Below are 27,807 nucleotides of genomic sequence, written 5' to 3' on the forward strand. Positions count from 1 at the left end.
GAGAAGAATAAAATAAAATAAATATTTATTTTTTAAAAAAGAAGAAAACTATATCTCCCAGGTGTGCTCAGTCATTTGAGTTTTAGTTAGTTCCTGATGTAGTCAAACTGACAACCAAGAACGGGCATCACAGACAGGAGAGTCAAGGCTGGGCCATGTGAGGGCCGTGGCAAGTTTAATGCAGAGAAGAGAGGAAACAAGAGACAAGAGAGAGTGATGGAGAGGAATAAAGAGAAAAGACTCCATGTTCTCTCTCCTATGTGAGATGTGAGATCTAGATGAGCGTGTGTGTGTATGTGAGAGAGAGAGAGAGAGAGAGAGAGAGAGAGAGAGAGAGAGAGAGAGAGAGAGAGAGAGAGAGAGAAAGAGAGAGCGCCAAGGTGCATGTGTGGGAGGTCAGAGGACAATGTATGGGAGTAGGTTCTTTCCTTCTTCCATAGGATTCCTAGGGATCAAATTCACATTACCAGCACGTTTGGCAGCACATGCCTTTACCACTGAACCACATCACCAGCCCTAAAACCTAGTTTTAAAAGATCCCTTTACTAGCTCCTATCCTCCCTAACTTCCCCCTCCTTCTTCCTACTTCTTATTGGCTTCTTTCATAAGAGTGTCCACACATTTCATTTTAGGAGCTGGTTTCTCCTTCTAGGCTAGGAGGCAGGCCACCTAGCCATCTTGCTGGCCCCAATTTCTTTTCCCTAACAGTGGTGGAAGTCCTCTGGCTCTCACCTTTATTGTCAACACAGTGTCTGTACAAAAATAACATTAATGTTCATTACCTGATGTTCTTTGTGGCTTTTGAAACAGGTCTCTCTCTATAGTTCTGGATGTCCTAGAACTCACACAGGCTGGCTTGGCACTAAGAGATTTGTCTGCCTCTGCTTCCCAAGTTTCTAGGGTTAAAGGTTGTGCCACCACACCCAGTTATATGATCTTCATTTCTAATAGGGAAATATAAAGAATATTTTCATCCATGTCCTCCTTCTTGGAGAAAGTAGAGCTCAATTTCATCTTTAGTGGGCCTCTTTTTATCAGTCCACTAATTTTATCTTAAAATAGGGTTAGCGATGGGTTTCTGAGCTCCAGGACAGCCTGGTCTACAGAGTGAGCTCCAGGACAGCCTGGTCTACAGAGTGAGCTCCAGGACAGCCAGGCCTACACAGAGAAACCCTGTCTCTCAAAAATAAACAAAAACCAACCAACCAAACAAACAAAAATACCACCACCAACAAAAAAAGAAAAGAGTTTTAAATTTTCTAGGAATGGTGTATACACCTATAATCATCCAGTCAGATGGTTGATACAGGAAGGTCAAATGTTTGAGGCCAGCCTGGGCTGGATAGTAAGACCTTGTTATAAAAGCAAGCAAGCAAACAAACTAGAAAGCATTGTTAAGATGTTGAACAAAGTTAAAAAAAATTCCAAAGTTCCTTCTAACTCTTATTTCTGGGGGTTGACATTTCCACAGTGCTGCTGCTTGACTCTATAATCTACCATGCTGTTTAGTACCCAGTATTGTCAGCTTGATGCTGAGTGCAATTACCAGCTAGTATTCAGCCTTCGGTGAATGTCAGTTTTATTTTTATTTTTTTTGGATTTGTTTTTTTTTTTTTTTTTCAAGACAGGGTTTCTCTGTATAGCCCTGGCTGTCCTGGAACTTACTCTGTAGACCAGGCTGGCCTCCAACTCAGAAATCTGCCTGTCTCTGCCTCCCAGGATGCTGGGATTACAGGTGTGCGCCACCATGGCCCAGCTATTTTAATTTTTATGCAGGTCTTGGTGGTTTTGTATGTAGTCTGCTCAAGCTCTTAGGAAACTTGCTTTTTGAATATTTTTCTTAGACTATTTTATTCCCTGGACTTCTTCAGTTTTTTACAGAAGCATCCATTTTTCACTCTTACTTTTTCCAAACAGCAAAAAAGGCCTGCACGCATCCTTCTTTGGATGTCATCTAAACTTTATGGGGGCGGGAAATACCTCCCTCAACATTCAACTCGTCCAAGCACAGACCTCTAAATCTGGTCTTGCTCTGTTGCGGTGCCCCACTTCCTGTAGGCTCTAGAATCTCAACTACACACAGATCTCACATCTTGGATGGTCTGATTCATTCCAAGTTCACAAGGGTCTAAATGAAACCAGGTCAGCAGGGCCATGCCACAGCACTTAGAAGCAGAGGACAGAGAATGAATAGAATGGAAGAGAGGATGCATGGTGATAGTCAGACTGGGGTGCTGATGGTGATGGGTGGTCTTGGTTCTTCTCAGGCTGTAAGACAGTAGTAGCCTCTTTTCAACAGAGGAGAAGCGGGGCTTGAGCCTAGTGGCCCATTGTCCCAGCTAGTTAGGAGCCTAAAACAAAAGCATTTGAAAATACAAGGTCGACCCGAGCTCCCAAATTATTGTAAGTGTGAATTAGTGAGATCCTGCCTGAAGATGAAAGAGGAAAGGAAAAGGGGTGGTGGTGCTGGGGTCTTAGCTCAGTACTAGTGAGTTTTTGAAGCACGCCTGAGGCTACAGTCACAGATTTAATCCCCAGGAAGCTCCCATTCCCCCAACAACAACACAGGTAAAAAGAAGTGATATTTAGCTGTCTTAAAGGATGATAAAATTTCAGTAAAGAGACATAAGCAAGTATCGTGGATTTGGAGAGAATAAAGGCTACCTACATGATTTGGAAAATGTAAGGCATTTCTGTGGGTCAGCATGTAGTTAGCTACAGTACTACAGAGGGATTATTTCACAGTTTTGTTTTTGGATTTGGGTTTTCAAGATAGGGTTTCTCTGTATAGCCCTGGCTGGCTTCGAACTCAGAAATCCGCCTGCCTCTGCCTCCCAGAGTGCTGGGATTACAGGCGTGTGCCACCACTGCCCGGCTATCTCATCTCACAGTTTTAAAAACTGATCTGCAGATCTTAAAAGAGGTGTGATTGTGCTAGGAGTATAAAAGCCCTCCTAGCACTTTGGATGTTGAAGCAGAAAGATTAGGGGTTCAAGGTCTGTCTTGGGATTAAAGGGATGAATCAAAATGTTCAGTAAGTGATCAGGTTTTATTCTGACCTTGAGACAGTTTCTCTGTGTAGTCCTGGCTGTCCTGGACTCACTTGGTAGGCCAGGGCTGGCCTAGAACTCACAGAGATTCACCTGTTTCTGCCTCCTGAGTGCTGGGATTAAAGGCATGTACCACCTGCCCCAGCTGTTAATCTGCCTTTTTTGCAATTGTAACCATTGTAGTTTGGGCTGGCCAAAATTTGGCAAACACCAGGATTCTGTTATGGTGCCTCCTCCCACCCCAGTCCTTAGCACGCATTTAGTTTTAGGCAGTAAATCTGAGACACACACCCCGCTCACACGTACTCGGTCACACAGACTACATCCCTTCTGAAATTGTACTACCTTGTTCTAGGCATTTCCTTTACAGCAACTTCTCACTAGAGATTTCCAGATGGCCAGTCTTGAGAGTGTTGGTTCAATTTTTTTTTTTTTTTTTTTTTGTTTCGGACTGCATAAGTGACTTAGTTTTAGGGAAGAAAGCCCGTCTTTCAGAGGACCAGACTCTCTTGAGGGTTTAGAGTAAAAGAAGGGATTAGAAAGGTGCTAATTACGATAGATGGCTGCTTTACAGACCTTATGCAAAATCTCAGGATTGAAACGGAAACTCTCCATTAATAGGATAAAAAGAAAAAGTTCTGGCCTTTACCAAACCGTTTTACTCTCCTCTGCCACACCTCTGCCTAGGGTAAGTTGGGGTACACAAGTTCTCCCGAGATGGTAGGCTAGAAAGAGGGACCGCGTCGAAGTACATTCCAGGCCTTGCAGTGGTTTCCAGAACCACTCTTGAAGGCGGGGAACTCAGCAGGATTTAGCGCCTAGCACGCACCTCTCGCGGGCACCGAACCCACACACACTGGGACTAAGGTCAGGGTCAGGAGTCATCCTAGAAGGTATTTAGCAAAAAAACAAAAAACAGAAAACAAAACAAAACAAAAACCCCAAAATGATGAGGGATTGCACGGCATCCTTGCAGCAGAAGACTGATGACACTTGGAACGCACGCATGGAGGATGTAGCTTCCGGTTTCCTGTCCCACCCCTGGGCACCTCCTACTCATCCCTCAACAAGGTGCCCTCCTCCTCCAATACGCCCCGCCCCCAAGCTCGCCCCGCCCCCAAGGCTCCGCCCCGACCCTCCGTTCTATTTAATTGTTGGATTGTCACCTCTGCAATCCCGCTGACTGCCAGCAGGGGGCAGAGTTCGAGCCTGCAACTTTTTTCCTCCTCGGGCCGCGTCCCCTTAGGGAGGCGGTCGGCGTGGGGGGAGGGGTGAGCGGGGCTCGAGGCCGCAGTTCGGTTCGCTGCTTGCGCTGCTTTCTGTTCGCGTCGGCGGAGAGGCCGCGACAACCGCATCAGAGCTGACGTGGGTGCGACGTGGGGCCGCAGCCGCCGGGTTGCCTGGGCGGCGGCCGTCGGGCTCTGCGTCCCCACCTCCTCCCGTCCGTAATCAGTGACGAGGTCCGCTACGTAAACCCTTCGCGGCGGGTAAGTGGCGCGCCTGCCTCGCATCACAGCCCGCGGCGGGCGGCGGCTGCTCGGGACGCGGCCTTCCGCCCGGCCTGCCCGCACCGCACCGCCGCCCGCTCGCCCGCTCGCCCGCCCGCCCGCTCGCGGCTCGCCACCGAGAGCTTCCCCGGCACGCAGCGGGACGTCTGCGCTCGCCCTCTTCCGTGCTTCGTTTTGGTACCGGGCGAGAAAGCCTGCCGTCTGAGAGCCGGGCGGCCGCTCGGGCTTCTCTGTCTGACAGGAAAAGGGCGTCGGTCCTGCTCACCGCAGCCCTGGGGCTGCAGTAGCGCCTTTGCCCCGGCGTTACGTAGGCGGAGTGGATGGAAAATAACGTTTTCTTATTTCACCCATTTCTTCAAAAAGGGTGGCGCAGGGACTGCACGATCGAGTCATTTTGTCCCCCATACACTATAAGGCCGGGGGGTGCGGTGGCGAGCGGCCGGGCCAGTCGCAGTTGGGGGTCCGGAGGGTCGACTGCTGGATTTCCAGACCCGGAGTAGGGGAGACGTGCCCAACAGAGTCTTTTGTCGCCTGTTACAGGCGTAACTAGCCGCCAGCTTTAAGTGGCAGGTCCCGGTCCCAGCACCCTACCGGGAGAGCTGCGGTCCGCTAGTCAGCTCCCCGCTGGAGCCCTGGTGCCGGAGTGGCTTGGCTGACTTCCGTGCTTGCTGCTTTTCCGCGCAGTGCGAAGCGGGACGGAGGCCAAGCGGACCACCTTCATCCAGCATCGCATTAGTTACAGTAATTTATGCTCGTGTTTTCACCCTGGTCGCCGCGTCATTCTCCCAGTTTGGGATCACTAGCTTTTTACCCCCATCCCCCCTCCTAAGATACGTGTTTAGATCTCGGAACCTCACACGTCTCAAAGGGACAATGTGTTTGGGCCGATAAATGTGATTATTTAATTGAAACTTTTTGAGAGAGGGTCTTCACGTAGCCCTGGTTATGTAATGGCTGAGGTTGAACTTCTGATCCTCCTGCCGTGTGTGCCGGGTGCTGGGATTTTAAGCATGCACCATTTGCGTGTGTTTGTTTACCAAACCCTTAAAAAGAGGTTTTAATCCTTAGTGAGTGAACTGTAATTTCCATATTACATACGGATAATGACACAACTATTTGGGGGAAGCTGTCAACAGATTAGTGTGACTAGTGTTTTCCCAAATGACAGAACTGTGCTTCATGTGGAATCATTTTGGAAGTGTGAAATTGTAGTTACAGTGATGTGTTATGTATCAGTAAGATACAAATAAACTTTTAAATGTATAAAAAAACCACAGGGACTTTAGTCTTTTTGTTTTTACATTGTGCCCAAAGGTTAATGATGTTTCTCCCTACTGAAAAAATTTAACACACTCCAGCACTATAGGGGTTTCCTACAGAAGTAACTGCATGACTATACAGTCTTGCCTATAATAATGGCATGTTATCAAAAAATAAAATACATAGGAATTCTGGCCAGATCTTTATTGAATGAGAATTTAATTTCTCCTGTTATTAAGTAGATACTGGGTTAGAAAATTGAGCCAGGTTGCTGGTAGTCTACTGGGATGCTTGTAAATGTCCTGTCCCATTTTAGATAGAGTTTTAAAATACTTACAAAAGATTTGATTTTGAAATGTGTGTGTGTGTGTGTGAATGAGAGAGAGAGAGAGAGAAGCAATGACTGCTACAGTGGCTGTGTGCTACCTGGTGTGGGAGCTGGGAACTTAACTCAGGTCCTCTGAAAGATCAAGAAGTGATCTTAATATCTGAGCCAGCTCTCCAATTTCATTTAGGTAGACTTTAAAAAAATGAAACAAAAATTTGAACTCTTGCCATTGAGAGGCTTTTAGAACAGTGTTAGAACATTTGTTGATGGGAAAACAAATCTGAAATATCTGAAAAATTTTATTTTTACTTTATTAAACTGATGAACTTTGTAAATAAAAGCAATTTTTTGTTGTTTTGCTGTTTGTTTTGAGACAGGATCTCATGTTGTGTTCCAGTATATCCTTGAATTTGTGATAATCCTTCCTCAGCCTCCAAATGCTGGGATTATAGTTGTATACCAAAGTCAACTTTGAGAAGAGATAAACACATTGGATATGGTTTCATTATATCAGTGCAGGAACTTAAACATAGAGATGTTAGGAAAAAATGTCTCATCTGTAACACAGTACACATAAATGAACACTTTAATAGTTCAGTTATATACAACCATTTACAAGTGGTTGTATTAATAAACTTTAGTTCAGAGGTGGAGCACTGTCCAGCATTGGAGAGTCCCCTGGTAGGTTCAATTACTTGTATCTTAATTCCCTGCCCACAAACAGAAAAGAAATACATGAAGTCTTTAAAATATGTTTTCTGCCATGACAACTATATAGTTGGGACTGTTTTTGTTTTCTGGTGATGGAAGAGAATGAAGAAGGAATCTCAGGGAATATTAGTGGGCATTTGTTTTTGTTTCTGTTGAGACTGGGTTTCACCAACAGTAAGGCTGGTTTTCAGAACAGAAAATTGTCTCAATTTACTTCTCTGATAGTGCAGTTTTATTTTATTTTGCTTGGAAATGTCATACTTTGCTATTGCCATGACAAAACACTATGACCAAGGAGTGTATGTTTTTGTTTGAGTATAGCTGCATGTTTACATGTCAGAAAAGGGTATCAGCTCCTGCCAGAGATGGTTGTGGCTGCTGGGAATTGAATTTAGAAACTCTGAAAGAGCAGTTAGTGCCCTTACCTCTCTCACCAGCCCTGATCAAGGCCGTTTATAAAAGAAAGCATTTAATTGGGCTCATGGCTCCAGAGGGTTAGAGTCCATGGTGGGCAGCAGGCAGCAGACAGGTAGACATGGTAGTAACTCAGAACCTAGATGTGATCCACAGGCGTTAGGCAGAGAGCTAACAGAATGATGGGGGGGGGGGGGGGTGAAATCTCAAAGCCAGTCTGCATACCTGGTCTACAGCAAAGCCATGTTTTCCAACCTGTGGGTCATGACCCCTTTGGGAGTCAAACAACCCTTTCACAGGGGTTAAATATCAGATATCCTGCATATCAGATATTTACAGGATGATTCATAACAGCAACATTACAGTTAATGAAGTAGCAACAAAAATCAATTTTATGGTTGGGGAAATCACCATGAGGCACTGTGCTAAAGGGTCAAGATCCACTGTTCTTGCCAAATAGTTTAAACCAACTATAGACCAAACATTCAAATATTATACCTTATGGAGGCCATTCTCTTCAAACCACCACAAATGTTTGTAGAGAATTCTTTTTCTTCAGTGTAACAAGATCAAACCCTGGGCCTTGCAAATCTAGGTAAACACCCCAAACTATAGTCTCAGCTTAGTTTGATAGAATGAAAGTCCTCAGCTCTGGAAGTAGGACAACTTTATCATATATAAAGACACATGCTACTGCTTACGGATACTCTGGATACCTTATTTTTATGATGTGTGTGTGTGTGTTGTTCACATGTGTGTGCAGAATGCTCTTTTGTGTGTCTGCATGCTGAAGCCAGAGCAAGACACTGAGTGTTATCTATTGCTTTTTGCCGAATTGGACAGAATCTCTCTCTCATTGAGCTGGAAGCTGCCATTTGAGGCAGACTGGGTGCCCCGAGAGCTCCTGGATACCTGTGTTTACTTGAAAATCTTGGGGTGAAAGGCATGCACAGTCATGCCTCACTCTTTAGGTGGGTGCTCGGGATTTAAACTCCAGTCCTTAGGTTTTCATTCTTACAGAGCAAGCTTTCTCTTTTTTGAGACAGGGTTTTTCCAAGTAGCCCTTGGCTGTCCTGGAACTCACTCAGTAGACTAGGCTGGCCTCGAACTCAGAAATTCTCCTGCCTCTGCCTCCCAAGTGCTGGGATTAAAAGCATGTGCCACCACTTCTTAGAGCAAGCATTCTTAACCACTAAGCTATCTTCCTAGCCTACAATATTTTATTTATTTGATTATTTTGAGGCAAAGTCTCATATTGCCCAGGTTAGACTCAAACTTCCTATGTAGCTGAGAATCACTTTGAGCTGTCAGTCCTGCTTCTACCTCTCAGGTGCTGGGTTGATGCTGTATTATTAAAATTGCCAAAGGGATTAAATTTGGTTATATTTCTTCACCTAAGTATTATTTAAAGAAAATTTTACAAAATTATTTTATGTGTAATGGGTGTTTTGCCTGCGTATACCTGTGGCCTTTGGTGTGTGTGTGTGTGTACATGGTAAAGAGTGATAGAGAATGCCAGGGCTTCTTACCACTTTGCACTGTCTCATATTCACAGTTTTTTCGTTATGCTAATTGTAGTTTTTAATTCTTTTTGTTTTCGGTACTTTCTTACAAAACATAATCTTAGCAGTGTATGACTTAAAGATTCTATTTTTGGTATTTAAAGGGAATAAAGATCTAAAACTTCTGACTGTTTTATACATGTTTTATATAGTACCCTTGATTTTTATAATGCTCTTTCTGGTATTTTATATTTAGCTTTACCTATAGTATACAATCCCAAAGTAGAACTTAGGAAGTTATTATTATGTGTATGTGTGTACCTTCATGTGGATTTGTGCATGTGAGTGCAGGTGACAGAGGATACCAGTGCCATCAGATCTACTGTAGCTGGAGATACAGATGGCTGCTGGGTTTTGAACTTCGGCCCTTTGGAAGAACAGCATGCACTCGTAACTGTTGAGCTGTCACTCCAGCCCCCAAATCTGGAGACTGGAAATGATGGAATGGCATTCCTTACTGTCTCAGTGCCCTGTAGCAAGCTTTAAGCCTCCATACAAATCACTGCAGTCACTATGTTTAGGACTTTGGATAGTCATCCTTAAAGTGAGGGGAATGATGGATGATTTCAAGTAAGGATTTCCTTTGATTTCAAGCATTTCCTTAGTGCTGTGACCAGGTGAGGCAGATTGTAAGTTAAGAGGTTTCAGTGAAGTGAAGTGGGAAAAGATGTTGTTTCTCCTGCCAGAAAATGGTTAGGGTGGTAACTGAAAGCACTGACAGGGTGAACTAAGTAGAAGAGAATACAGACTAGGAGATAGAATTATTGGGATTGAATAGTGATTCTAATCCCACATTCGAAGAAGAGTTGGGCATTTTAGATTCAGTGATGTGGCAGGAGAGAGATATTAGAAAAGTGGCTCAGATCACACAGCTTGAAAGTGCTGGAACTTGAGTTCCTACTCCATCAAATGACAATGCCCTTTTCCTACCTCTATCACCATATTGTACTAGTCAGCCATATTTCTACCTCAGGAATTGGGGACAAAGGTATTAGGTAGGAAGGGAGATGATTGCTAGGGTGACCAAGTCATTCACTGAAATAGGAATACAGCAAGGGACCATTGCTGGATGAGAAGGCAGGTTTGGTGTAATTTTGAGCATTTTTGTTTACGATCTGTGAGCCAACCACTAGGAAACATCTCGCAGATTCTTGGGAGGATGGTGTTCAGGAGAAGTATAGCCTGAAGTGAATGAAACTTGAGAATTGTCAACTAAAGATGAAATGGCCTAGGGAAAGTTTGGGCCATTGTTGTTCCTGGACGCCTGGGGACTGTTAACATTTTTTTGTTTGTTTGTTTTTTGAGACAGTCTTACTATGTAGCCAAGGCTTGCCTAAAAACTTGCTATTTAGATCAGGCTAGCATCGAATTCATAGAGAGCAGCCTGCCTCTGTCTTCTCAGTGCTAGAATTGATGGCATATACCACCACACCCAGCTAGAATGCCAACTTTATGAGTAGATCAGCAGATGTGGTTTAAATAGGGTTATTCCTATAATCCCAGCAGCAATTAGAAGGTTGAGGCAGGAGGATCACTATGAGTTTGAAAGTAGGCTGGGCTACAGAGTGAGATCCTGTTTCAAGTGTTTATTATATTTTGTGTATAGGCATGTTATGTGTAAGTTTGCATATCATATGTATGCCTCCTCCTTTCAGAGGCTTCTGAGGGCATTGGATTCTCTGGGACTGGAGTTATGCATGGTTGTCAACCACCTTGTGGGTTTTGAGAATAAAGTCCCGGAAGGGCAGCCAGTGCTCTTAGCCACCAAGCCATCTGTTCAGCCCCAAGAGCCTGTTTCAAAAACAAAAATCAAGAGAGAACAAAGGGCTGACTAATTTGGAAGAAGAAGGTAGTATAAGGCAGGCAGATTTCTGAGTTCGAGGCCAGCCTGGTCTACAGAGTGAGTTCCAGGACAGCCAGGGCTACACAGAGAAACCCTGTCTCGAAAAAACCAAAAACAAAACAAAAAAACAAAAAAGAAGAGGAGGAGGAGGAGGAGAAGGTGGTGTTACAAATACTTCAAGAGGTTGGAATTTGAAGTAGGAAATGCTGAGGAGACTTTAAAGAAAATAGAGCCTAAAAAGTGTCCTATAGACTTGGCAAGTTGGCAGTCAGAGAGAGAGAAAGGAGAGAGAGAGAGAGAGAGACAGAGACAGAGACAGAGACAGAGACAGAGACAGACAGAGCGAGCCAGTGTCCAGTGTAGTTTGTTATGGAGGTTACTCTTGACATGCTTGTGATGGCTGGAAATGGGTGCCTTCAGTGATGGCCGCCACGAGGAAGAGGAAGTTGGTAGCTGTTCCTGAAATTCACCGACGACTTTTCATCAGTTTTTTTCTTTTACTTTGTCATGATTTCTTTGTTGTTGTTTTGAGAAGCAGTTTCGCAGTGTAGTCTTGGTTGGCCTGGAACTTACAGTTAGACCAGAGTAGCCTTGCACTCACAGACGTCTGTCAGCCTCTACCTCCCAAATGCTGAGATTTTTTTTTTTAAAGACTTCTTTATTTAATGTATAGCCACCATGTGGTTGCTGGGATTTGAACTCAGGACCTTTGGAAGAGCAGTCAGTGCTCTTAACCGCTGAGCCATCTTTCCAGCCCAAGTGCTGACTTTTTATGTTCTTTATCTCCTTTACTTTAAAAACATTAACTCTTAAGAATATATAAGATGGTGGCACACATCTTTAATCTCAGCATTTTGGAGGAAGCGGATCTCTGTAAATTCAAGTCCAGGTGGTCTATATAGCAAACTCTAGGTCAGCAGTGTCTACACAATGAAACTTTATTTCAGCACATAACAATAGACTATATTATTCCTAAGTCTCATAGTGAGAGGAGAAGTTGAGTTCACAGAGATATACTTTGATATCTACTGGTTCACCTCCTCATGCATAAACACAAAATAATAAAAAGATGAAATTTAAGAACTATATTCAGTGAACTAAAATATTTATAGCGAAATATAGAAATCAGTTTTTTGTTTTATTATCCTGTGATTGTTATTGCTCAGATATGATCATTATTCTTTGTTTATGCATTTGTTCTGTCTTTAGACAGCAGGCTTTTGGAGAGTAGAGTGTTTATACTATAGAGTGTCTTCAGGACTTTGCATAAGAGCATGACATATAGCAGATTCTGGTTAGTATTTAATGAACTGATGGTCCCGACCCTTTCTCTTGGTTATAGGACTTTTAAAGAGGATAAGATTTTTCCTCATGAAATGAATGAAATCTAACAGGGTTAATCTCAAGGAATGGCACCTTATCTTTTAGAATTATTATCATCATCAGTAGTGTGTGTGTGGATGTTCTGGGATTCAGAGATGCGTTTATTGATCAGAGAACAACTTTGTAGACTTAGTTCTCTCTCCTTCTCTCTCTCTCTTTTTTTTTTTTCAAACCCATCACTGGGGTGGAGAAACACCCCTCAGCATAGATTCTCCGCAGGCCAAACAGCCTCCACTGAATTGGCTGTAGGACTTAAACTTATGAGAGTTGTTACATATGGGAGCCAATCTGTTATTAGGAAACACTCAAGAAAGACTTCTTTGTCTCTAAGCCATTGCCAGCTCCTCCATAATGTATGTGGCAGAGTCAGGCCCATTTGAACACTTAACAAATGCACCAGGAAGACACTACCACCATCCTTCTCTCTTATATGGGTTCTGGGAGTTGGAATCAGACCACCAGGCTTTTATATAGCCAGTACCTTATCAGGTCAGCTGTCTTGTCATGTCTTCACTTTTTTTTCCTAAGATTTATTTTTATTTTATGTGTATATTTGTTTTGCCTGCATTCCTGACATATATCCCCAAATCCTGGCCTTCTGTCTAGTTCTGAGATGAAATCTTGTACATTTTGGCCTTTTTCTTCACCAGTTTTACCTCATTTCACAGTGTATGCGTTTCTATCTGTGCACCATATGCATGCAGTACAGAAGAGGGCATTGGCTTCTCTGGAACTGAAATTACCATTGTTAGCTACTGTGTAGATGCAGAAAACCCAGCCTGGATCCTTGAGGAGAGCTTAACTGATGAGCCAACTCCTTCCCTCCTCTTTTTTTTTTTTTTTTTTTTTTTTTTGACATAGGGTTTCTCTGTGTAGCCCTGGTTGTCTTGGAACTCACTTTGTAGACCAGACAGGCCTCCAGTGACCAATCTCCCTGCCTCTGCCTTCCAAGCACTGGAATTAAAGGCACCCCACCTCCTTCCCTTCTTTTAATGCAGGGTATCATATAGCTGAAGCTGGCCTTGAACTCTGTGGGTAGCCAGGGGTGAGCAAAGATGACTCCTGATTCCCCTAAATCAACATCATGAGTTTAGGGATTACAGGTGTGCTGATATGTAGTAAACTTGTTTGTTGTCTGCAGTTTTAAAGAGAGGCCTGGTTAGGAGGGAGTTCTGGGAGCAGTGCAGTGTGTCCTTGGCTAATCCCTGGATTCTAACCCTTCTTTCCAGCTCTGAGATAGAATCTTCTACATTTTTTTTTCTTAACTAGTTTAACCTCATTTCACATTTTTTTATTATTATTTTTGTTTTTTGTTTTTTTGTTTGTTTTGTTTTTTGAGACAGGGTTTCTCTGTATAGCCCTGGCTGTCCTGGAGCTCACTCTGTAGACCAGGCTGGCCTAGAACTCAGAAATCTGCCTGCCTTTGCCTCCCAAGTGTTGGGATTGAAGGCGTGCGCCACCACTGCCCGGCCTCATTTCACATTGTTAAATGTTTAGAAACAAAATGGTTAAGACCTTTTAAAAAAGATTTATCATGCTGAATGTACACCTTTAATTACAGTTCTTGGGAGATCTGCAATCTGCAGAGGCAGGCAGATCTCCATGAGTGCCAGGCCAGTCTGGTTAACACTGTGGGTTCCAGCCAGCCAGAGTTGTAGAATGAAACCTTGTCTCAAAAAAAAAAAAAAAAAAAAAAAAAAAAAAAGAAAAGAAAAGAAATTAGGGGCTGGAGAGATGGCTCAGTGGTTAAGAACATTGACTGCTCTTTGGGAGGTCCTGAGTTCAATTCCCAGCAACCACATGGTGGCTCACAACCATCTGTGATGAGATCAGATGCCCTCTTCTGGTGTGTCTGAAGACAGCGACATTGTACTTACAATAAATAAATAAATCTTTCAAAAAAAATTGTTTTTTTTTTGAAAATTGTTCACTGTGAGAACAACATATGTGTGCAGTGGATGGTGGAGACCAGGGAGAGCATTGATTCCCTGGAGCTGGAGCTGCAGGCAGTTGTAAGCCACTCAATGAGCAGGGACCGAATGTAGGTCTTTGGAAGAGTACAAGAGCTCTTAAATATTGTGCCATTTCTCCAGCTCCACACACACACACACACACACACACAAATGTGTGTATGTTGTTTTCTTGTGTAACCCTAGGTGATCTGGAATATATAGACCAGGGTGGCCTGGAACTCACAGAGTTCTGCCCAGCTGTGCTTCTCGAGTGTTAGGATTAAAGGTATGAGCCACCATATCTGGCATAAACTGATGTTTGAAGAATAATACAGAGTCCTCTCAGCCTTTAATTCTGGTTTTTAGTTCTAAAGAAGCTAGATTATTTACCAGTGTGAGGCAGAAGCATGTGGATCTCTGTGAGTTTGACCGAAGCTACAAGGCAAGCAGATGAAGAAGAGATTATCTTCCTTTCTTCTTCTAATGTCTTTATGTAGTTCTCCAGCAGAAGGTGTGGCCCAGATTAAAGTTGTGTACCACCACACCTGGGTCTGGGACTTGTTTTGCCCTAGGCCAGCCAGGAGTACATATAGGCCAGCCAGAGCTATATAGGAAGACCCTGTCTCGAAAAGAAAAAGAAAGAATGAATCATTTTCCTGGCTTAGCTCTGAGAGATTTAATTTTTTTAATAAAATGTTATGACCTAATTCAAAATTATGATTTTACTGCAGGATAAATAAAGAAGAAAACAGGGAAGGAACAAAGCATTGATTACACATGTAATAATAATGAGCAAATGTGGCAGGAAAAAGTATATGAGGACAAATGTAAGGTAGGTGGATATGTTTTCCTATTCTTTGGAAGGTCTCACCTAGAGCTGAGAGTTCCAGAGATAAGCAGACTGATGGTACCTGTGGACACACACACAGGTCTGCATGTGTGAATGCATATGTGCTGTGATAACATGTACTCACATCACTTAGCCATCTAGGTAAGGCCTTCAGGACCTACTTTGTGCTTTGCATAGTAGAGTAGGGGATGAAGCTGAAATGAGTGTTCACATTTGGCTTTGCTGAGTATTGGTGGCATCCTGAGTCAGAAGTAGACATGCCTATCTGTATGTGGATGGCTTGTGGGGAATTACAGAATTAGAGGAATCCTCAGGGTCTGTATTAGTCAGGGTTCTCTAGAGTCACAGAACTTATGGGTAGTCTTTATATAGTAAGGGAATTTGTTGATGACTTATAGTCTAATCCAACTCCCCAACAATGGTCAGCAGCAGCTGGAAGTCCAAGGATCTAGCAGTTGCTCAGTTCCACAAGGCAAGCAGACGAAGAAGAGAGAATCTTCCTTTCTTCTTCCAATGTCTTTATGGTCTCCAGCAGAAGGTGGTGGCCCAGATTAAAGTTGTGTACCACCACACCTGGGTTTGGGACTTGCTTTGTCCCTGATGACCTTGAACTCTGAGATCTCTTTGCTTTAGTCTCCTGGGATTCATAACCACTATGCCTCAAGATATCCATGCCAAGAACCAGGTCAGAAACTTGTATCTCCCAGCCTCAAGATCAGGATCTGGATTGTAGTTCATTCCAGATGTAGTCCAGTTGACAACTAGGAATAACCACTGCAGTGCCTGAGACATCTCCCTTACTATTATACTTTGAAAAGGAGAAGAAAATCTCCAGTGTTTTACAAATCAGAAATATTTAAGTTTTCTTTTGGCTACCCTCAGAAAATACTGTTTATCATCAGTCAGATTTGTCTCTAAAGAGAACATAAATTTTCTATGCCTTTTTGGTAAAGCTACTTGAAAATAAACACATTTTGGCCCAGGCCAAAGACAGTTCAACTGATAAGAGTGCTTGCCTACATGCATGAAGCCTCAAGTTCTAGCCTTAGCAGCACATAAACTGGGTATGATGGTACAGGCCTCCAGATGTATAGGCAGGAGAACGAAGAGTTCAAGGTCATCTTGGGTTACATACAGAGTTTGAGACCAGACTGAGCTACCCAAGACCTAATATTAAATGGGGAGGGGGTATTAATGAGTTGTTTTTTCTTTCTCAAGAGTAATTTACTCATTTATCAACCTAATTTGATTTTGTAAGTTGGAAAGACCTCAAACTCCAAGTTTACTAGTTAATTGAACACTTTTTTTGAATTTTCTTTTTTGAATTTTTTTTTTTAAGACTTATTTATCTGTTTTGTATATGTACGTTAGCTGTCTTCAGACACACCAGAAGAGGGCATCGGATCCCATTACAGATGGTTGTGAGCCACCATATGGTTGCTGGGAATTGAACTCAGGACCTCTGGAAGAGCAGCCAGTGCTCTTAACCTCTGAGTCATCTCTCCAGTCCAAATTGAACATTTAATTACAGTTTTATAGCTGTCTTATTTTTTAGCTAATATTTGCGAACTGTGCTTCCTTTTCTCTTCTTTGATCCTAACTTTTAAAATTGGTTTCCTGGGTGCCCCTGATAGCTTTTTTAAAAATGTCTTTCCTTTTTTATTTTGCCTACATAGTCTTCAATATGCTGCTTATATGACTCCATCCTCAGCATTTCGTATGTCGCATGCTCCACATAGTTTTACAAGTTACTTGTCCTTGGGTTTGTGGGAGGACTGTGATCTCAGCACTTGGGAGGCCAGGACTCACAAGCTCAAAGCCAGCCTGGTCTACACAGTGAGATCCTATCTCCCAAAAAGCACCTCTACTTCACTACCATCTACACAAATGTCAGATACTGTGATGGAAGGTGATGAGAAAAGAGATATTATATAATGTGGTGTGTGTGTGTGTGTGTGTGTGTGTGTGTGTGTGTGTATCTATAGGTCAGAGGACCACTTGATTCTGTTGGATTGCTTAGTCTATACCATCCTGGGGATTGAACTCAAGGCAGTAGGCTTGGCAGCAGGCACTAAACAGCTAATTCCCATAAAATACATTACAGTACTTCCTTAGCATCCTTTGAATTTATTGAGTAGAGAATTAATGTCAGTATTAAGCCTCTACTAAACTTATTTCAGCACCCAGATGGCGGCTCAGAACTGTCTGATGCTGTCTTCTGACATGCAGATGTACAGGCAGACAAGTTACCCATATGTATGTATGTATGTATGTATGTATGTATGTATGTGTATATATATATAATACATAAAGAAATTTAAAAGTAAATAAAATAAAATGCACTTTATTAAAAAATGGAAAAAAAAGGTATAGGTGGCTGCCAGAAGTGACTATCAGAAAGGTAGGTAGAAGCAGTAAGTCAGTATTTCTAGATCATTCAGTTATTGCCTTAATGGGTTTTTCTTTTTGTCTTTTAGGCAGATGACCATGGAAACTGTTGAATCACAGCAGGATCGAAGTGTAACACATTCTGTGGCAGAACATAGCTCTGTTCATATGCAGACTGGCCAAATTTCTGTTCCTACTCTAGCTCAGGTAGGCTATAGGCGGGAACAATGAAAGTTAAAATGGAAATGAGAATTGTGTGAAGTTTTCTTTTCAGTTATCTTAAATATAGCCCATATTTATTGATTTGATTTGATGAGAAGACATTTTTGCATTGTAACATATGCTTGACCCCTGACATGTAAACTCTAAGTTATTACTTGACTAGTTTGCTAATTCCAAATATATATAGTTCTTTTTTTAAAAGTATTTATTTATTTATTATTATATATAAGTACATTGTAGCTGTCTTCAGATACCCCAGAAGAGGGCATTGGATCTCATTACGGATGGTTGTGAGCCACCATGTGGTTGCTGGGATTTGAACTCAGGACCTCTGGAAGAGTAGATGGTGCTCTTAATCGCTTAGCCATCTCTCGAGCCCATATATATAGTTCTAATATCAGAGTTATTAAAGTTAGTGGAAATTTTCTGTTTGCCCATTATGTATTTATCTTGATCTTTACTTTCCTATCAGTTAGGTTTTGAATTTTTTATTAGTTCTTTGAGAATTTTGTACACCATATTTTGATTATATTTATCCTCCCAACCCCTCCAGTTCCAACCCCCTTTTCCAACTATCTTCCCAATGCTGTATTCTCTTTTTATAATTTTTTTTCTTTTTTGAAACTGGACCTCATTGTGTAGTACTGGCTGGCCTGGAGCCCACCATGTAGACCAGCCTGGTCTTGAATCCACAGAGATCTACTTGTCCCTGTCTCCTGGGTGCTGAGATTAAAGTGAACACCTCTAGATCCAGCCATTTCTACAGTCTCTTAGCCTCTGTACCTTGGCCCTTTGTGGGTATCTGTAATAGGTGACAATTACAAATAGAAATTTCTCTGATCGGGGTCGAGAGCTACATTAATTTATGGGTATAATGATAAGTTGTTAGGAGACAGTTTAATGCTATGTCAGTTTAACAGCAGAATGGTAGTAGGCCCTTCCCTAGGTACTGTGACTTGTCTAGCCATGAGCTTTTGGCATGACAAAGGTGCTAGGTATGGCTTCATCTTATCCAGCAGGCCTTAAATTTAACCAGAAAGTGGTTGTTTGTTCCCATGATCTTCATGCCACTATTGTACCAGTGAATATGTCTTGCCAGGTCAGTCACTATTGTAACATGCATGATTCATAGCTGGGTAAGACTGATGATTATTTTTCTCCTCTAGTAGCACAAGTAGCACTTTGCAGCATATGGAAGCTAGTTGGTAGGGATAAAGCTTTCAGGTCATTACTAAATTGGTATCCCCATGTTCTATGATTCAACTATGTGGCATTTTTAGCAATAGAGTCTTCTGTATTATTTTTCTAAAAGAACATTGGCAGTAGTTACCTGTAGGTTCTATTGCGTCTCACTTGTCAGTAACTCCAAGAGAGCTAATCTATTCCTAGCACTGGGGTTATCTTAGTTACTGTTCAGTTGCTGTGAAGAGACACCCTGACTAAGGAAACTTAGAAAGTATTTAATTTGGAGTTTCCATACAGTTGTGGAGGGGTTATTAGTCCGTGATAATCATGGGGGCAGGATGGTACTGAAGCTGTAGCTGAGTGTTTTATATCCTGATCTTTAGGCATCAGACAGAAAGTGAGACTTGCCAGTGTAGGCTTTTGAAACCTCAAAGTTCACCACCAGTGACACATCTCCAACAAGGCTATCCCTCCTAATCCTTCCTGTTTACTGCTCTTGTGTGCAGCATGGATCTGGGCATGGGCATGGGCATGGGCATGGCCTAAAACTAAGGTTGACTCAAGTCCTCTTCAATAGCCAACTTTATTTAGTTTAGTCTTCATGTAGCATATAAACAAATAATAGCAGAATGAGTAATCTGAAGTGAATTCACTCTTGTCTGCTTTAGCTGGAAAGAAAGCACATTCCAGGAAAAACCCATGTTATAGAGTAATAGACATTATAAGACCTGTCTTATATACTTGGAGTTTTCTCATGAGGTCTCAGAAGTCTCCCACAGCTTCATTTCATGGACTGTGTTCTGATATCTCCCCCTTTTAAATTTTTTAATATCAGGAGACACAGAATGGTTTTGATTTGAGATGTTGTAAGATAAATCTAATTACCATTTGATTCATGAGTAGCCTATAAGCAAATAATCTATAACATTAGGACAGTGAAAGCATTGTGTATAGTACTGTGCTACCCAAAACTAAGACCCAAACTATGTCCAATACTATTAGTAACATTATTATATTGATAGAAAAATATAGAGAATAGCTTGAAAAGAGACCCATAAGATTAGTAGTTCTGGTGTCTGGTAAAACATAAACCTGTGTATGCCTTCTAATAGGAATACAAATGTTATGCTGTCCTATGCAATTAAGAAGTGATTTTTAAATATCAAGGAAAATTAAACACAGCCCCCCTCTCATAGACTCATAACCTCATAGACTCAATAGACATAAATGAGTCTATTATGGTCCCAAGGTCCCAGAGTCATTAGTAAAGTGACTTCTCCTTTGGATGCATTGGGCCTTAATTTGGCTCCAGGTGGGCAGGCTTGACATTTGAGAATGGTTGATACCTTCTTTTGCTCTTCAGCTGTAGGTTTGCTATCTGTATAGTGATTGCTGCTGTTTCCTTGCCCACTGCTGTTTTTTTGGTGTGTGCGTTTGTGTGTGTGTGTGTGTGTGTGTGTGTGTGTGTGTGTGTGAAGGTCTGTGGCTGGTGGATGGGAAGAGGAATCCATAGTGTTTCAGTGGGCCCATGTGCAATGACAGATGCATACCCACCCCTTCCCAGTTTTCTTCTGGAGAAGAAATGCTGCAAGTTAATGTATCAGCTTGCTTATTTCTTTCTGCAGTAAAACCAGCGTGGTTAGGGTATATGAGAGTATGAGTCTTTTGCTAGAAATAATGCAATGTAATGCAATGCAATAGAATACAATACTAAATAGAATCTGAAATGATACTTAACTAATGGCAAAAATGAGTCAAAACAGTCAGTTCCACATATTGGACTGAGGAAAAGTAAGTATTAATAGATTAATGAATATCTGGGCCAAGAATCCCTCTTATATCAGTAGATGAGCTGTCAATAAAATTATTATCTGCTTGTGGAGTGGGAGAAGGTAGGACAAAGCTTGTGATTATCAATTCAGTTCAGATGAGAAAATCCAGGGTTTGCAAGCTGGATAATGATTTTATATCCTTCTACAATAATTTGCAAATGAAATTTGAAAATCTGTAGAGTTGTGTAATATTCTTAAAAAATGATTGCTAGTTAAGGGTAATATAATACAGCAAGGTCCAAACCCATATAATTGTTGACATCCGGTTCTCCCCTCATTTACTAACTGAGCAGTTAGCCTTTTATGGCCCTTATGGTATAAATAGATCTATTCCAAAGGTTTATCTTCCTGTGCTATAATGTATGTAAGGGACAGTTTAGTGGGAAAAATAAATAAAGTTTAAAGACAGTGAAGGATCCACAAGAATCACAAATGCTTCCTTTAGTTTGGATTCAAATAGCTGTAGTTCTTTTTTTTTTTTTTAAGATTTTTTTATTTCATTTATATGAGTACACTGTAGCTTTCTTCAGACACACCAGAAGAGGACATTAGATCCTACTATAGATGGTTGTGAGTCACCATGTGGTTGCTGGGAATTGAACTCAGGATCTTTGGAAGAGCATTCAGTACTCTTAACCGCTGAGCCATCTCTCCAGCCCCTGCAGTTCTTTTCTTGCTTCTCAAGATAATATGCAAGGACTGACCAGTGAAGCCTCTCCTTCTGGACTTTTTCTTTTAGTTTTTGGTTTTTCCAGACAAGGTTTTTCTGTGTAGCCCTGGCTGTCCTGGAACTCACTCTGTAGACCAGGCTGGCCTCGAACTCAGAAATCCGCCTGTCTCTGCCTCCACTTCCCAAGAGCTGGGATTAAAGGCATGCACCACCACTGCTCGGCCTAGAGTTTTATATATGTTGGTTAGTGCAAAATTAGGTAAATATTTTGATTTTGCTGAAATTGCACTAAAAATACCAAGTGCAGTTCCTGAGCCTGGAGAATTGGTAAACAAATTCCATTTTCCTGTTGTGCTCTAACTTGCCTTGGTTTTAAAGGTAGCTTTTGCATAGGCTTTCCTGAGTCCTTGTCAGAAAGGAGAGAGGATTCAAGATTAGACTGATTATTAAATTCCCCACCCGACAGTGTCATTTCCAAGCAGTGGAGGACACATATCTAAAGGAAGCTCTAGTAAGGGAGCTGAGGGAAATGGTGTAGTTGCTGGTAGATTTGGTTTTACTCTGGAGCCTGACAGGGGAAAGTAAAGTTACTAACACACCTGAGTAAAGTATACAACCGTAAGGACCAGCTGTGCATGACAAACACGTCTTCAGAAACATATCAAGAAATAATAGCCAGGGGAAAATCTCTTTTGCCAATTTTAAGGTTTTTGTATTCATTCAAAAAAAATATTTCCTCTCTTTCCCATGGTTAAAACCCTCCTTATCTTTCTCAAGTATTTTAATAACAGTCTGGATTAATACCTAATGACCCCAAATTAAACAGGGATCTTTTCCCCTTGTTACCCCTTCAGTATTGTTTCAGACTCTGTACCATACTTCTTCATCTAAAGTTCCTTTTGGCAACCAGGAATTATATCATAAACAATGTACAAGCAATCTAATAGTTGTGATTTTGATACCTGTCTCTTCCTTTCTTTAAGGACTGATGCAAAAGCTTGACATAAGGCAAAGCCTTCCCTGGTTTCTGTTCTGTTCTGCTCACTCACTCCTTCTGTGAGGGTCCCCACTCCTTTATCTCATAGCTGACTTCAGGTTCCTGATACTGCTCTAGCTGACAACAAGAACCTGGGAGAACAGGGCCAAAGAGGTGAACTAAAGTCTCGTGCAATAGCCACTTTACTAGAGCATCAGATAATCTAAACTCTCAGGCTTAGGAAGAGTCACTTGAGTAAAGTATACAATCACAGGACCAGCTCCACATGACAAAAACATGTTTTTCCAGAGGCATATAAAGAAAAAATAGGCCAGGCAGTGGTGGCACACTCCTTTAATTCCAGTACTTGAAAGGCAGAGGCAGGTAGATTTCTGAGTTCGAGGTCAGCCTGGTGACCTTCAGTGAGTTCCAGGACAGCCAGGGCTACACAGAGAAACCCTGTCTCGAAAAACAAACAAACAACAACAAAACAGTAATAGCCAGTTGCAGTGAATAATCTGAAGTGGGAGGCCGGCATGAAAGCACATCCCAAGAACAATCCATATTATGGAGGAATAGAGATTACAAGATTCTTGTTTTGTTTATTTGGAGTTTTCTTGCAAGGTCTCAGAAATCTCCTCCCACAGCTTCCCTTATGGACCATGTTCTGACATTTTTCTAAACAGTCCACTAACTGGGACCAAACATTCAAGCATGAGTTTATCAGGGCCATTCTTATTCATCCCAGCACAAGGGCTTTTATGTATGCTGTCTAGAAGGGGTGCTGTTACTTCTACTAAAAAGAGAGGATGCCATTTGTATCTCAAGATGACCTACAACTCACAATATAGTTAGTGCAGCCTGACCTCAAACTCAAGGTAATGTTTCTGCCTCAGTCTCCCAAGTCTTAGGATTCCAAGAATGATCTACCACATCTGGCTTGAATTAGGTCTTAAACTTTGAAATAGTTTCATTCAGAGAATGATCTCTCTCTCTCTCTCTCTCTCTCTCTCTCTCTCACACACACACACACACACACACACACACACAAATTCTTTTTTTTTTTTCAAGACAGGGTTTCTCTGTAAAGTCCTAGCTGTCCTGGAACTCACTCTGTAGACCAGGCTGGCCCTCCTGGCAACAAATTCTTAATGTAAGTGTTTAAAAGAATACCTTCTGAATCTTGGCAGAGTTCTAGATACACAGATTTATAGCTAGCATCTGGCTTTAAATAAAAGCTTTTGGAGTGGTACATTAGTTACCTTTCTGTAGCAATATTCTTTCATATACATAAATCCTGCTGCAGGTTCACTACCTGCCTCCATGCTTAACTTCCTTGAAGGAAAGACACAGGTGGCCTTTATCTTTTGATATGCCTTAAACAGTACAACAGCTGGGCCACCTCCTAACATCCGCCTCCCGCTGATAGTCCCGAGTTATTACTTACTAAAATCTATAATCTGCCGTGGCTGCCCTGGACCCAGAGAGCTGCCCAGCTGGGCTGCACTCTTCTGGCTCCTTCCCATGCTGGCTCTGCCTCCCTGTCTTCCACCATTCTCAAGTGTGGCGGCTCTCCTCTCCTTCTGTCTCAAGACTGGGAATCCTAAAAGCCCCGCCTCTGTCTGCTCTACCCAATCATTTGTTGCTGACATCTTTATTTACTAATCAGAACCAGCTAGGGGCAGGGTCCCTCAGTGTCTTATGGGCTGGCACTTGGGTAAGCTGTTTTGGGGACCAAAATTAACATAATACAAGCAGCATTAGGCCAAATCCCCTGCCTATGACATACCAAGTCAAGCTAAGGAAGAAAGTTTCTTTTGGGTTTATGGTTCTAGATGATCCATGATGGCAGAGTGGAGGAATGGTAGCATCAGCAGTGTGGTGGCTGGAGCAAGATCTTGAGAGTTCATATCTCGAACAAAGCATAAAGCAGAGAGAGTGAACTAGGCATGGTTCTTTAAACTCCCAGAGCCTGGCTCCAGTGATGTACTTTCTCAAACAAAACTACCTAAGCTTCCCCGAATAGTGCCACCAGTGAGTGCTAAGTGTTCAGACAAATGAACCAATGGGAACATTTTCCTTCAGTTCACCACGAGTAATCAGATATAACCTCATTGAGTAATATAGGCATCTCAATAATTCCAGGACACACGAAGTGCTATTAAATGCTGTATATATAATACAAAAAAATGTAATTGCTAGCTGACTTAGACACTCTTTATGTGATTTTCTTCATGTGATTTTCTTCATTTGAAATAGATGCAAGGGTTAGTAGGAGTTTTTTATGTGGGTGTGGGGAGGAAGGGAAGTGTATTCTGGGTAGAGGGAAGAATGTATATGAGAGCACAAAGTCAGCATATGGGAAATTACAGATGAGCAACATCTTATAAGTGGGAAACCATTGTCTAGTCTGGGAAGTAGAAATGGCAAAGTAAGCAGAAGGTTGTAGAGAGTTGAGACTTTAAAGTATTATGTACTCTAAATATGACTCAAATATTTTCAGATGCCCACTGTGTTTAGAATACTAGCAGCACTGTGGATATGGGGTTGGAAGTCAGTGAACCTATTGGGATTCTAGTGGAACCAGGTGCTGGGGGATGCAAGGACTACTACAACATTTCAGAATTAAAAAAAAATACTGTGTGTGTGTGTGTCTGTCTGTCTGTCTGTCTGTGTGTGTGTGTGTGTGTGTGTATCTAGGTGTATGAACATGCACATGTGTCTACAAGTACAGTGGAGGTCAGAAGAATTGTCGGCTCCCTTGGACTGGAGTTAGAGACATTTGGAATCAAACTAGTCCTCTGCAAAGGCAGCAAACACTAAATTTCAGAACAGCCTCTAACTACCTACCCCAGAATCTTACATAAAATAATCTCAGTGGCTCCAAAAAATGAGTTTTAGTAAGTTTAGAGAATTGATAAGTAGAGAGGAGAGGGAAACTGAATGGTGTTACAGACTAGCCTTGGCTGTGTGGCAGGACCTCGTCTCAAAAGGTGAGCCATAGTTTTCATCTTTAATATCCTACTAATGTGAGGAAATGAAAAAGTAGTAAGAGATAATTTCTGATTATTTTAGTTATGGCTTAGTTAATGCTATGTTTTCCATGGACCATGACAACTGGAAGAATTATACTATCCTTAGCTAAAATTGTATGAGTAGGCTGGCGAGATGGGTCAGTAGTTAAGAGCTGTTCTTCCAGAGGTCCTGAGTTCAATTCCCAGCAACCACATGGTGGATCAAATCCTTTTTTTTTTTTTAATGTATATGAGTACACTGTAGCTGTACAGATGGTTGTGAGCCATCATGGCATTGCTGGGAATTGAACTCAGGACCTCTGCTCACTCCGGCTCTGCTTGCTCTGGCCCAACTTGCTCTGACCCAAAATTATTATTATTATTATTACTACTACTACTATTATATGTAAGCATACTGTAGCTGTTTTTAGACACACCAGAAGAGGGCATCAGATCTCATTATCTCATCATTATCTCATTGCAGATGATTGTGAACCACCATGTGGTTGTTGGGATTTGAACTCAGGGCCTTTGGAAGAGCAGTCAGTGCTCTTAACCGCTGAGCCATCTCTCCAGTCCGTGGCTCAGATTCTTGTAGTATCTAAAGTTGTTTGAGTCTGAATATTTGCTGCCACTATACAGTATTATGTATGTGGATTAAAAAGTCAAGCTGAAACATTTAAATACTGTGATATGTGTACAAAGTGACTATTCTCAGTGATTCTTGATAGCACAAGCAACTTTAGCATATTGGTAACTTGCTTTATTTAAACTTGAGAATGGTAAACTCTGTGGTACTTTAGACTTAAGTTTGGCTTTACATGAAGAGTACTTATTTTCTTATTTGTGTGACCGAATCATCATTAAACTGTTGGATTAAACATTGTGACTAGTTATGTGTGATGTCATTTGTGTTAGTAGCTGTGGCATGCTTGACTTTTCCAGAGCTTCTGCCAATCAGGTACCTTGAAGATAATTTCAAAAATATGATAACTATTGACTGTAATTTAAGGCTCTGTACAGGAGATGGAGGGAAGGAACCCACCAGACAAAGGCTGGAGTTTTATGTTTCTCTGCTTTATAACTTTCCGGTTACATGCAGCACCATTTCCACCTCTGCTCAAGGGTTTTAGCTATGTGTAGTGCTCTATGCCTGTAATTCCTAGCACTTGGGAGTTGGAGGTGGGAGGGCTGGATAGGGCTCCCAAGACCAGGCTCTGTTCCATAGTGGCTTCAAAGCCAGGCTGGAGCACATGAGAGTCTCTCCTCAAGAAACAAGAACTAAGCAAGATCGTTTAGCAGGTAGAGATACTTATGGCTGAGCCTAACAACATGAGTTCCACCCCCAAGCCTCACAGGTTAGAAGAGAGCTGACTCCCACAAGTTGCCTTCTGACATATGCACACATGTGCACACACACACAGAGTTATTTCGTTACTTTATTTAATCTAAACTATTATCTTAAGTGTATGCTCTGATATAAAAGACTAAGACCCAATCCAACCCTGAAAAATAGTTGTTAATAATTTCAAGGACATATTTCTTAGAAATTTCTTCTAAGAAGAAACTCTTCTCAAAAATCACAATGCTAAAAAGCAAAATGCCACATATCTAAATAATTTTAGTTATATTTACATACTCTGTAACTAATGACAATCCTCCTGCCTTAGGCTCCTAGGTGCTAGGATCAAGGTATGACCCACCATGCTCAGGTATTTGTAACCATTTATTATTTTCTTTAGGTGTGTGTGTGTATGTGTATGTGTGTGTGTGTAAGTGTGTAAATGCTTTTCCTGCATAGTACTGTAGAGGTCAGAAGGCAGCATTGGATCCTTTAGGACTGGAGTTAGAGTTGTGAACCACCATGTAAGTGCTGGGAGTTGAATCTGGCTCCTCTGCAAGAACAAGTGCTCTTAACTGACCATTTGTCTCTTTAGTCCCTTAACCATTTTTTAAAATTATATATTTTTATTCATCTTGTATGTGCGTTGGGGCACACAAATAGGTCAGAGGAGCCAGTTCTGCTTTGTGGGTCTTAGGGATTGAACTCACACGGCAAGTACCTGTACACACTGAACCATTTTGCCAGCCATAGCATTTTTTAAATTTACTTTTTTTTATTAGTTTATGTATGTGTGGGAGACATATGCTTGCCTGTGTGTGCTTGTGTGGCATCTAGGGGAGGGGAGGACTACATTGTTTACAGGTACTTCAGGGCCACCCCTGGCCTTTTACATGGGCACTAGAGGTGCCTTTTACATGCAGCTTCTCATTCTGGAGCAGCTTCTGTGTCTGTACACCACATTAATGCAGTGCCTATGGAGACCAGAAGAGGGTGTTAGATCCAGTGAACTGGAGTTACAGATGGCTGTTAGCCAAAGTGTGTTTTCTGGGAAACAAAACTGGGTCTTCCAGAAGAGGAGCAAGTGCTATTGACTTGTGAGCCATTTCTTCTGCCCCAGGATGCTCTGTTTTGAAGTTGGTGTGTGTGTGTGTTTGGTACTTTAAAATAATATCAAATAATGAAATGAATTCGAATATTAAAAATTGCAATTTGACTGCTTCCTAGATGTTCTTGTAAATAGTTGCTGTAGCTTGGGTGAAGTGACCCAGGCCTGTGATCTGCTTGGGAGACAGAGGTAGGAAGATTGCCATGGGC

At 41.8% G+C, this 27,807-nt stretch overlaps 1 protein-coding gene and 1 non-coding gene across 18 annotated transcripts in view; one reads left to right on the forward strand and one right to left on the reverse strand.

Moving 5' to 3' along the window:
• The first annotated feature begins 4,438 nt into the window (after positions 1-4,438).
• The window catches only part of Crem (cAMP responsive element modulator), a 75,919-nt gene continuing 52,550 nt past the window's right edge, over positions 4,439-27,807 (forward strand). For 12 of the 17 annotated variants that reach the window (XM_052156547.1, XM_052156554.1, XM_052156551.1 and 9 more), the window contains exons 1-3: positions 4,439-4,537; positions 14,743-14,843; positions 17,339-17,456. In XM_052156547.1, coding sequence (XP_052012507.1) covers positions 14,800-14,843; positions 17,339-17,456 — 162 coding nt within the window. In that variant the 5' untranslated portion in view covers positions 4,439-4,537; positions 14,743-14,799. Of the gene's footprint in view, positions 4,538-14,742; positions 14,844-17,338; positions 17,457-26,818; positions 26,861-27,807 lie in introns of those variants that run through there. The other 5 variants (XM_052156548.1, XM_052156549.1, XM_052156572.1 and 2 more) reach the window with 5 other exon arrangements.
• LOC127665315 (small nucleolar RNA SNORA12) lies at positions 12,332-12,477 on the reverse strand. Its single transcript, XR_007973364.1, has one exon. It is a non-coding gene; the product is annotated as a small nucleolar RNA SNORA12 (small nucleolar RNA).

The sequence above is a fragment of the Apodemus sylvaticus genome, chromosome 14, assembly GCF_947179515.1.
Source record: "Apodemus sylvaticus chromosome 14, mApoSyl1.1, whole genome shotgun sequence".
NCBI classification, from domain to species: domain Eukaryota; kingdom Metazoa; phylum Chordata; class Mammalia; order Rodentia; family Muridae; genus Apodemus; species Apodemus sylvaticus.